At 44.0% G+C, this 12,824-nt stretch overlaps 1 protein-coding gene across 1 annotated transcript in view; it reads right to left on the bottom strand.

Moving 5' to 3' along the window:
- PRPH2 (peripherin 2) overlaps positions 1-12,824 on the bottom strand; it is a 61,695-nt gene that overhangs the window by 24,415 nt on the left and 24,456 nt on the right. The window contains exon 2 of the mRNA XM_075338005.1: positions 5,959-6,205. Within this exon, the coding sequence (XP_075194120.1) occupies positions 5,959-6,205 (247 nt within the window). The remainder of the gene's footprint in view (positions 1-5,958; positions 6,206-12,824) is intronic.

The following is a 12,824-nucleotide window of genomic DNA, read 5'->3' as shown; positions in this document are numbered from 1 at the left end:
CACTAGAAACTACAATATATACAATAGGGAATCTACAGAATATACATATGTCAGAGTACAGTTACAGATAAAGCATGGTTTACAAACAGGTATGCAATTCAATCAGTTACCTTGTGCGTCTGGCCACAGGGGGGCGCTGTAGACCAGGTTTCTAGGAACTCCCACAGATGTTTCCTGCACGTGACCCCCAGCGAAAGAACCTTGGAAAATGGCCGAAGTAGGGTTATCAACCTGGGCAAATCCAGGTCCCCTCCTACCTTAGTGACCTCAGAGGGAGCACTGCTCCACCCCTGGCTGGAGTTATGGACAAAATCCACAACATGGAATATGGCCATAACTTGGCCTGGGAGCGTCGTAGGCGGACGCCGACGCTCTCATTGTGACAGCTATGAATTTAGCTACAGAACGAGAGGACTCGTGACTTGTCTACTAGTTCCACATTGGCGGATATCATGCCTGGGGTATTTCCCCAGGTCCTGCTCCCATAAAAAGGGTGTGCCAGCATCGTCCGCATGCGGAGACACCATTTTTATGGTTGCCATATTTATCGGAAATATGGCTTGCGAGATATGAACCATTTTTTACTGGAGTCGTTCTGTCTGGATACTTCCATAGCCTTGCTAATTAGATAGCAGCCCCTACTACAGGGTCACGGCAGGGAGTCATCCTGTGTCCATTGTTCCCACGTCACCTAATCTCCATATCACAGGAGATGGCTGGGATGTGACACCTTCACAGATGCTGGACCTCTGAGAACAAGAAGGGAGGGGGCACTGCCATGGAGTGATGAGAGCGATTATGACTGGAAGTCATAATTCATCTTCATATCCCAGGGTTTGCCTCACAGTTATATTTTAATCCTTGCTATATAGCTATATATATATCAGGATTTGGGATGCATATCTTGCCTGCGTAGCAGGAATTGCTTTTAGGTCTAGTGTGAAGTCTCCACAATCAGTGATGGTTTGGGGAGCCATGTCATCTGCTGGTGTAGCTCCACTGTGTTTTATCAAAACCAAAGTCAGCGCAGCCGTCTACCAGGAGATTTTAGAGCACTTCATGCTTCCCTCTGCTGACAAGCTTTTTGGAGATGGCAATTTAATTTTCCAGCAGTACTTGGCCCCTGTCCACACTGCCAAAAGTACCAATACCTGGTTTACTAACCACAGTATCACTGTGCTTGATTTGGCAGCAAACTCACCTGACCTAAACCCCATAGAGAATCTATGAGAAACACCAGAGCCAACAATGCAGACGAGCTGAAGGCTGATATCAAAGCCACCTGGGCTTCCATAACACCTCAGGAGTGCCACAGGCTGATCGCCTCCATGCCACATTGCCGCATTGATGCAGTAATTCATGCAAAAGAACCCCGACCAAGTATTAAGGCATTTACTGTACAGACTTTTCAGGAGGCGCCAACATTTCTGAGTGTAAAATCATTTTTTTCAGTTCGACTTATATAATATTCCAATTTTCTGAGATAATGACTTTTGGGTTTTCATTGGCTGTAAGCCATAATCATCAAAATTAACAGAAATAAACACTTGCAATAGATACCTCTATGTGTAATGACTCTATATAATATATAAGAATAGATACCCCTGTGTGTAATGACTCTATATAATATATAGGAATAGATCCCTCTGTGTATAATGACTCTATATAATATATAGGAATAGATACCCCTGTGTGTAATGACTCTATATAATATATAGGAATAGATCCCTCTGTGTATAATGACTCTATATAATATATAGGAATAGATACCCCTGTGTGTAATGACTCTATATAATATATAAGAATAGATACCCCTGTGTGTAATGACTCTATATAATATATAGGAATAGGTCCCTCTGTGTGTAATGACTCTATGTAATACATAAGAATAGATCCCTCTGTGTGTAATGACTCTATATAATATATAGGAATAGATACCCCTGTGTGTAATGACTCTATATAATATATAAGAATAGATACCCCTGTGTGTAATGACTCTATATAATATATAGGAATAGATCCGTCTGTGTGTAATGACTCTATGTAATACATAAGAATAGATCCCTCTGTGTGTAATGACTCTATATAATATATAGGAATAGATCACTCTGTGTGTAATCTAATATATAAAGCTCAGTATATGTGTGTGTGTATATATGTGTGTGTATATATGTGTGTGTGTGTGTGTGTGTATGTCCGCTAAAGGAATCCGCACCGTCGCATGTACAATCACAAAATTTTGCACAGACACTCCATGTGACTCAGGGAACGTCATACACTATGTTTGGCCAGGAAAATGTAACCCTGTGCTTTCCAGTTACTCTACAAAAATCCTGCAGCCATTAAACGTAATGGATCTGGGAGCTGCAGGCCATAAATAGCAACTGTCAGTGGTTGCTATAGGAACAAAATAAACTTAGTATAAGAAGCTTGTGTGTGAGGTAAAAAGATGTTGGTGGTGAGATGGATAGAGAGAGACAGAAGAAGACAGAGACACAGAGACAGACAGGGAAAGAGACAGCTCTGGAAAAAGACAGACGGGCAAAGAGACAGCCAGGCAAAGAGACAGAGCGGGAAAGAGACAGAGCGGGAAAGAGACAGAGCGGGAAAGAGACAGACCTGGAGAGAGACCGACCTGGAAAGAGACAGACCGGGCAAAGAGACAGACCGGGCAAAGAGACAGCTGGGCAAAGAGACAGTCGGGCAAAGAGACAGCCGCCGAAAGAGACAGAGCGGGAAAGAGACAGCAGGAAAGAGACAGAGCGGGAAAGAGACAGACCTGGAGAGAGACAGACCTGGAAAGAGACAGCTGGGCAAAGAGACAGACCGGGCAAAGAGCTGGGCAAAGAGACAACCGTCAAAAGAGACAGACTGGCAAAGAGACAGACGGGAAAAAAGACAGACGGGCAAAGAGACAGACCTGGAAAGAGACAGACCTGGAGAGAGACAGCCCTGGAAAGAGACAGCCTTGGAAAGAGACAGCCCTGGAAAGAGACAGCCCTGGAAAGAGACAGAGCGGGAAAGAGACAGATCTCGAAAGAGACAGAGCAGGAAAGAGACAGCCCTGGAAAGAGACAGCCCGGGAAAGAGACAGGTGGGAAAGAGACAGAGTGGGAAAGAGACAGCCCTGGAAAAAGACAGCCGGGCAAAGAGACAGACGGGCAAAGAGATAGACCTAGAACAAGACAGACCTAGAAACAGACAGATCTAGAAACAGACAGCCCGGCAAAGAGACAGCCCGGCAAAAAGACAGCCCGGCAAAGAGACAGACTTGGAAAGAGACAGACCGGGAAAGAGACAGACCGGGAAAGAGACAGACCGGGAAAGAGACAGACCGGGAAAGAGACAGACCTAGAAACAGACAGCCGGGCAAAGAGTCAGCCGGGCAAAGAGTCAGCCGGGCAAAGAGACAGCCGGGCAAAAAGACAGCCGGGGAAATAGACAGAGAGAGAGACAGACAGATACAGAGATTGAGACAGATAGACTGATGCAAATACAGACAGAGAGATAGAAACAGACAGACAGCGAGACAGACAGACAGCGACACAGACAGAGACTGGGAGAGAGACAGTTACTATCCCGGGCAACGCCGGGTACTACAGCTAGTTTAATATATAAAGCTCTGTGTGTGTGTGTGTGTGTGTGTGTGTGTGTGTATGTCCGGGATTGGCATCTGCGCCGTCGCAGCCACAGCCACAAAATTTTGCACACTCACACGTCTGAACCCCGAGAGCGTCATAGGCTATGTTGTGAGGCGAAATTTTAACCCCGCGCGTTCCAATTTACCAATCAATTTTGCCCCTATTTACATAATGAGGAAAAAGTGAAACGAAAAGTGTATCCGCACCGTCGCGTTTACAATCACGAAATTTTGCACATACACCTCATGTGACCCAGGGAACATCGTAGACTATGTTTTGACAGGAAAATTTAACCCCGCACTTTATAGTTACTCTCCAAAAAACATGCCTCCATTAAAGTAAATGGAGCCTGGAACTACAGGTTATTAGTAGGAGCTGTGATTGGTTGCTTTAGGAACAAAAGACATTCATAGTATAAGAAGCTTATATGTGAGGTAATAAGATGTCGGTGGGGAGACGGATAGAGAGAGACAGAGAGAAACAAAGAGAGAGACAGACAGGAAAGAGACAGAGAGATCGAGACAGACAGGGAAAGAGACAGACAGAGACAGACAGGGAAAGAGACAGACAGACTGACCTGGAAAGAGACAGACCTGGAAAGAGACAGATGGGGAAAGAGACAGACAGACATGCAGATAGGGGCAGAGACAGGCAGACAGGGAAGGAGGAGACAGCCAGAGAGACAGACAAAGATAGATGGGGAAAGACACAGACCTTGATAAAGACAGACGAGGAAAGAGACAGAGAAATAGACTTGGACAAGGAAAGAGACAGGCAGACAGGGAAAGAGACAGACAGAAAAAGACAGACAAAGAGACAGACCTAGAAAGAGACAGATGGGGAAAGAAACAGAGAGATAGAGATAGACAAAAAAAGAGACAGACAGAGACAGGCATCTATTACCTTAGTTTTTGCCTTTTAATAATTACATTTCTATTTATTTGTTTTGTGGTTTTTGTGTGCAGAATACATTTTTGTTAATAAATTCTATTTTGTTAACAACAGTTATTAACCCGGGCGAAGCCGGGTAGTACAGCTAGTGACTCTATATAATATATAGGAATAGATCACTGTGTGTAATGACTCTATATAATATATAGGAATAGATCCCTCTGTGTGTAATGACTCTATATAATATATAGGAATAGATCCCTCTGTGTGTAATGACTCTATATAATATATAGGAATAGATCCCTGTGTGTAATGACTCTATATAATATATAGGAATAGATCCCTCTGTGTGTAATGACTCTATATAATATATAGGAATAGATCCCTCTGTGTGTAATGACTCTATATAATATATAGGAATAGATCCCTCTGTGTGTAATGACTATATAATATATAGGAATAGATACCTCTGTGTGTAATGACTCTATATAATATATAGGAATAGATTCCTCTGTGTGTAATGACTCTATATAATATATAGGAATAGATCCCTCTGTGTGTAATGACTATATAATATATAGGAATAGATCCCTCTGTGTGTAATGACTCTATATAATATATAGGAATAGATCACTCTGTGTGTAATGACTCTATATAATATATAGGAATAGATCCCTCTGTGTGTAATGACTATTTAATATTTGTGTTTCCCTTTTTGTATTGAATTACTGAAATTAACTTTTTGATGATATTCTAATTTATTGAGATGCACTTGTAAGTATTAGCAGAGACCACGTGTGATAATGCTCTGCAGGATCTGCCATTGTCCCTGATAAGCATATACTGAATTTTTGCTGCATATTATCAGTTTGGGTTTTCAGACAGAAAATCTGCAGCAAAATAGAGTAGTGCAAAGTAGATAAAATTAAAAATAATGTCACAGCAACATTTTGCAACAACTATTCATGAGAACTCAGAATCTGGAACAAAACCCAGTAGTACAGCTAGTAATACATACATTTGCTGACTATATTGCCTTTGCTTTAATGTTAAAAGTCAATTTAAAGGGTTTTCTTAAAAAGAAAAAAACGACCACTTCAAATCCAGTCTGCCCAATAATACCTTACACTTCCCATCTATAAGTTACACCCAGTTGTTGAAAATGCAAAAAAAAAAATCGGGATAGGTGTTTTTCCATTTGTCCCCACTCCAACAAAAAAAGTTATATATACCCTCAAATGATGCTACTGAAAAATACGACGTAATGCAAAATCAGGCTGCAATACAAAGGATAAAAGTTCAGCACGCAAAACAAAAAAAGAAGATTGCAAACATAGGAAGAACTTAAAGCAAAAACACAAATACCTCTAAATTATGGTGTACACCTAAATGTACAAAACATTTCTAAATGTGTTGCTGTTTTTACCTCCATAAGCCAGACAAGTAAGACCAGAGCCCCCATGGAGCTCATCATGCTGGTGTAGTAGTTCAGCAGAGCTTCCTTACAGCCCTTGTTCCATAGGTTCAGTTCTTCCGTCTGATGGTCGTAGCTGTAATGGGCACTGTTATTGGTCACCTGCATCTGAATGCATGGTCGGGGCGAGCTGGGGTTGCAACAGCTGAATGGTACTCCATCAATCAAGAATTTGCCGTCAACATTACTTTTAATCCGACTGAAATTAAAAAAAAAAAAAAAATAGACAATGAGAAATATGCTGCAATAGAATAATGTAACTAATAGTAATGTAACCAGCATCATTATCCTAGACAGTGGCTATTGAAGGTTCAACTCAATTTCAGAATTCTGGTGTAAAACAAAAACATCACAGCACAATTCATATTGCCCAAAAAAACCTGTGACTTTTTACATTTCTATGGCACTCCGAACCAGCTCCAACAACTTTTTGAGACTAGCCGGGTGGGGACATGGCCGTGTGTGGTTGCTAAATTTGTCATAATTTATGCCACAGAAGTGGCGTAAATTACAACTGAAAAATACCCCAGTCCGATACAGTAGTTCAGAGATCACCAAATTCGTTAAACGCGTTTTTTAATGAATTTGGCACATCAAACTCCATGGCATCATTCATGACCAGCGTACAAATGCCAGTCTTGATGAATTGTGGCCATAGTCTCTAAGTGTTCTCCTCATTTCCAATGTACCCTGATCATTGGTGCGTGATTAGATACTCTTTGGTGACCCTGTGAGTTGAAGTCCTAAACCTGGTGAACTTATGGGATAGATCTCACCCCTAATGGCCCAGTTAGTAGAGAGCTGTGGAAAAGAAGCGCAATAGGGTTTTACCCCAATAACACAGGGGGTAAAGACAGGGAGCAGTAATGCTCACCAAATGAAGTTGTGAAAGTCACAACTACTATATAGGCATGGAAAACTGGGATCACGGCAGCAGCAACCCAAACGTCAGATAACAGAGAACAATAGAAGAAAATCGGGTTTTTATCAGCCGCGCCATTGATCACTTCTCAGGTATTCAAATTAATGGATCTTTTATTTTGCACAGATCTACACGTTTCTAGAGTCTCAGCTCCCTTCCTCAGGACCATCAGGCATAAGAACACATCAAATCTCTTTGATGTGTTCTTATGCCTGATGGTCCTGAGGAAGGGAGCTGAGACTCTAGAAACATGTAGACCTGTGCAAAATAAAAGATCCATTAATCTGAATACCTGAGAAGTGATCATTGGCGCGGCTGATAAAAACCCGATTTTCTTCTATTGTTCTCTGCTAATGGCCCAGTTGACAGGTCCACTTTCAGTTGACCTCATGGCTTAGTGTCATGGATGTGATGTCTCTATGGATTAAAGTAGTTAAGCAGAATTTAAAAGAAAAAAAAAACAATTACCTTTTACTTATGAGACTAATAATTCACAGAAAGGAAGTCTCATCTGATAAATTAAACATTAGGAAAGACATTCTGACAGTGAGGGCAGTCAGAGAGTGGAACAGGCGACCACGGGAGGTGGTGAGCGCTCCATCAATGGAAATCTTCAAGCGGAAACTGGACAAACATATAGCTGAGATGATTTAAGAAATCCTGCACTTGCAGGGGGTTGGGCGATGGCCCTTGAGGTTGTTTCCAACTCTACCATTTTATGATTCTATGAAACACATTCTAAATTTACGTTACTTTCTACGCCTACTCTAAAAGGATATTTTTGCCACACGATTCACCATTATTGGCCCTGATCTGCAGGTCAGAGTTTCTTCATTGTGATTCCTCTTTCTATGAAGTAGATTCCCTTCCATAAAGTGACAGACAGAATACACCACTTTTACTGACTTATAATAATTCTTTTTCCTGTGTAATCTAGTTCATAGGTAGTTTAAAAAATCTCAAGGGTGGTGTTGTTTCTGTAAGGAAATAGATTTGTTTTTTTGTCAAACATGTCCTTTTCAGAAAATATCCACAGCACGTGCATAGCAATAGGCCCTTGTACACCTTAGATCAGGGATGTCAAACTCAACTACACAGAGGGAGAAAATTAAAAAGTCATTGGCCAAACTAGTTGCGGGCCCCACATAGTCCTCCATACAGAATATTGGACCCAACATAGTCCTCCATAAAGAGTAAAGGGCACCACATACTCCTCCAAACAGAATAATGGGCCACCATAACCCTGCATACAGAATATTGGACCCCACATAGTCCTCCATAAAAAAAAGGGCACCACATAGTCCTCCAAGCAGAATAATGGGTCACCATAACCTTGCATACAGGCTGGATGGTAATCCCACAGTGTCCCATTACCTGGGTCAAAATGTCTCTTTTGGGGGTGTTTTGAGTGGCGGTAGCTGAAGACATAGACGAGGACTTCTCAGACACAGAGCTAAGCGATGCCATTAAAATCCTTAAAGTGGGTAAAAGCCCTGGTCCTGATGGGTTTACCCCCTGGTTTTACAAAATATATGGAGAGGCCTGCAGCCCTATAATGCTGAAAGCCTTCAATTCCATAACCAACACATGCCAGTTCCCTAAACAGACACTCCAAGCCCGAATAACTGTAATTCCCAAGCCTGGCAGGGACCCACTGACCTGCTCTAATTACAGACTTATCTCACTAATAAATGTGGATATTAAATTGTACTCTAAAATGATAGCCCTGAGACTAGGCCCCTTCATACCCAAACTAATCCACAAAGACCAGGTGGGATTTGTCCCAGGGAGGGAGGCACGGGACAACACTATTAGAACCCTGTCCCTAGTGGCCCAGGCACGTCAGCGTCAAATCCCAATGTGCCTCTTGACAGTAGATGCCGAAAAGGCATTTGACAGAGTCCATTGGTTTTTTTTAGAAGCCACGATGCAGGCAATCAGCGTTCGTTCGCGCTTACTACAATGGATAAAAGCATTATATCTCGAACCAACGGCACAAGTGGGCGTGAACAGACGCCTGTCAGCTCCATTTAATATTAGAAACGGTACCAGACAGGGATGCCCCCTATCGCCATACCTAAACATTCTGGTAATGGAATCCCTAGCAAATGCACTCAGGGAAAACCCTTCGATAAAAGGGATACAGATAGGACAAACACTCATAAATTAGCACTATTCGCGGACGATCTCTTGATATATGTGACACAGCCGAAGACTAGTTTGCCCAACATACTGCAGGAGTTTGAGATCTTTGGCAGACTCTCCAATTTTAAAGTAAACCTACAAAAAACAGAGATCTTAAATGTATCGCTACCATCCGTAGAAGAGAATACTCTCAAACCCGCCTTCCCCTTTAAGTGGGCCAGCAATTACATTAAATATCTGGGGATCAGGGTTTCTCCCAACCACCAAGATCTATATAATTACAATTTCCCAGACCTTTTAAAAAATATCCACAAAGACCTCATAGCATGGCATAACCTCCCCATTTCCTGGTTCGGCAGGGTCAATACAATTAAAATGGATGTCCTACCTAAAATTCTATACCTGTTTCAGACTATCCCACTGAACCTAGGAGAAAATGTCTTCCTCAAGTTAAAGAAGATGATCAGCAATTTTATATGGCGTGGCGCCAAACCCCGACTGAAATACTCAATGCTGACTAAATCTCGCTGGGACGGAGGGGCGGGGCTCCCGGATCTTAAAGCTTATCACGCAGCAGCGGTGGGTGGTTGCATATTGGATCTCCTGCACAGTAAAGACAGAAAATTGTGGGTGGAGATTGAATGTGACCTATGCCCGAATATGGCACACGGAATCTTCTGGTTGTCATCTAGAACTAACCTTGGGATCCTGGGAGTTTCCCCGATCCTCTTGTCCCTGGCTACAGCGTGGAGGACAGCTAATAGACGATATAGATTGACAGGAGAACCGGGTCCTATGACGCCTCTGGTGGGGCACCCCGCGTTTCAATGCTGGTTTCACGAACCTCATCCCAGACTGATTTCAACGCCAATGGGAAGGATTCCACGAGTTAAAGACGTAATTACCCAACAGGGATGCAAACCACTGATATCCCTGCTTGGAGACCGGCCACGGGAACCAGGTTACTGGTTCCAATACCTACAACTACGTAGTTTCATAGATTCTCTGGCTCCGGGATCTGAGATACATAAGGATCTGACTCCATTTGAAAAACTATGCTTCCTTAGAGAAACACCCCCTCACATAGTCTCAATAATCTACAACATAGCAGTGCCCGAGGGGGGTGGAGGAGACGACTTGCCTGACTACGTTAGACATTGGCAAACAGAATTGTGCCAGACTTTTCCCAAGGCACAATGGTGTAAGTCATTTAACCTAACACATAAATCCACCATTTCTTGTAGAATGCAGGAACTCAATTATAAAATCCTCTCACGGTGGTATAGGACACCCGCCAGACTACATAAAATGTTCCCAGAGGTATCGGACGCCTGTTGGAGGTGCCAGACCTCAGTGGGCACAATGCTACATATCTGGTGGACCTGCCCAGGGATACAGGGTCTTTGGAAAGATGTCTTTGCTCTCTATAACCATTTACATCACACGGAAGTGACACCCTCACCGGAAGTGGTCCTCTTATCAATGTATACAGGGGCAGTCTCCAAGGCGAAGAAAGGCTTGCTCTCGTACTTTATGATTTCAATGAGGCAAATCATACCGAGGCATTGGAGATCCCCCTGTACATTGAGGAGAGCAGACTGGGTAGAGGCTATGGATGGCCTGCGGCGTCTGGAGGAGTTGAGAGCGTTTGACGGAGGGAAAGACTCCTTGTGTTTCTCGGTTTGGTATCCGTGGCTTCAGTATAGAGAAACACAGCAATTCCAAATCTGGTTACTCACAGGCGCTCTATCACAATAAATATTCAAGAAGTCGGGATGGGCTCCCGGACACAGGAGTGGCGCGGCATCACAATACATGTGTACCATGTCTACCCCTCCTTCCCTTTTTCTCTACCTATCTTTCTCTCCCTCTCTCTATATCTCTTTCTCACGTAATTGATATACATAGGGTCATGTTTTCATACCTATTGAACCAGACTATACAGAAGGAAGTTGCCTTTAACACTTTACACAGAATAAATATAAAGATAGAAGATTATTACATGTTAAAATTAAGATGTTCTATAGGATGTTATACAGATTTTACCTTCCACATGATTTGCGATACATTTCATAGTACCATACGTTTTACGAGACTTAAAGACAGGTTATTTTATAATCTTCATATGCTGTAACATTGGGTAACATGAAAGACCCTTATGCATTTCTTATCTTCTGTTATATGAAAACTTTTGAAATAATAAAGAAATATTAAACGAAAAGCTGATGAGATAATTTGGCACAAATTACAAGGTGATTGATTGGGTTAGTCATATCAAACTTACAGCGATACAGAAGAAGTGCTCGGGATCTGTTAAGCTAAATCAGCCATTTAGTAGGTATGGATCTATTGATTTCTTCAGATATGGCGTCCCCTCTTCACTGTGTATCAACCAGTCTTTTTATTCAAATTGCTGTAGTCGCCTTGAAAACACCCACAAAGGAGAGTTGAGGAGTAGTGATGAGCGAACACTAGCATGTTCGGGTGCTCGGTACTCGTTAAGAACAGTTAGATGCTCGGATAGGTGCAGCTCGGACACCCGCATATAATGGAAGTCAATCGGGAACTCAAGCAATTTTCCAGGAAATCTTCTGGAAAAATGCTTGATTTTCCCATTGACTTCCATTATATGCGGGTGCTCGAGCTTCACCTAGCCGAGCGTCCATCTTCTCGTTACAAGTACCAAGTACCCGAGCATGGTAGGGCTCATGTGCCGACCCGTGCTCGGCAGCCGAGCCGCTCGGGTACGGACCTTCAGTGGGTGGCTCGAGGGTCTCCGGACCCGGGGGTCCTGCGGTCACTCCGATCAAAAAGGGGTTGGCGGTTTGGGGACATAGGTGTACGGCCGGAGGCGTGATTAAGTTTGTGACGCCACCCATGGGATGTGGTGAAGGTGAACACCACCGCTGCAGTTACGGAGCACCCAGGGGAGATGTTGCGCAGCAAGTTGTTAACCCCTCCGTGGGTAGGGATGGTGGCCCCTGGACCTGTTAGGGGAGAGTTGGGCGGTGCAGGGAGATGGGCGACCGGAGGGCACTGATGTACTCACTATTAGTAAACACACGAGTCTCTGATAAACCAAGGTGATGGTGGTCGGTGCCCGCAGCCGGCTGCAGTCTGGTCCCCCACCCGGTTGGTGGTCTCCGTCTTTCTCCCGCACCTGTTTTGTGATGGTGGACTACCTGCGCTTGCAACTTCAGGAGTCCGCTCCCCGGTTTGTGGTTGCCTGAAGAGCCCTTTGCCCGCAGACGCTGGCCCGTGGGATCTCTCTGCTGTGGCGGTGGATTTCTATTCCCCTCGTTGGGCTGTTGCCTTCAGTCGGGACTTTGGGTGGGACAGGACCTATAGTCCTGGCCGCAATCAGTTAATTAGCTAGCCCCCAGTAGCTTCTGGACCTAGCTTCAGGGTCTGAGTACCCCCCTTTGTGCTCCGGTTTCCGAGTCGGTTCCCCGGATCGGTAACGGCGGGCCACTACCCTGTCCCGGTCCACCACGGTTCCACCAAGCTGTCTTCCCGGCTCCTGCAGACAGAGGCATCCATCTGCCTCCTAGCCAAAGGTACCCGGGCTCCTAACCTGGCACCTGTCAGTCTGCTACAGGCCTGTCACACAGGCCTGATCTCCTCCACTGAACTCTCAAACTGAACTACCGTCTTTTCCCGCCTCAGGCCATCCGAACTCCTCGGTGGGTGTGTCCAACCACCTGGCTCCGCCCCCTGGTGTGTCCATCAAGCACTGAGGGGGGTGACTAGG

The sequence above is a fragment of the Anomaloglossus baeobatrachus genome, chromosome 3, assembly GCF_048569485.1.
Source record: "Anomaloglossus baeobatrachus isolate aAnoBae1 chromosome 3, aAnoBae1.hap1, whole genome shotgun sequence".
Lineage (NCBI taxonomy): Eukaryota > Metazoa > Chordata > Amphibia > Anura > Aromobatidae > Anomaloglossus > Anomaloglossus baeobatrachus.
The sequence above is the reverse complement of the archived record's forward strand: the minus strand, read 5'-3'. Positions and strand labels throughout refer to the sequence as shown.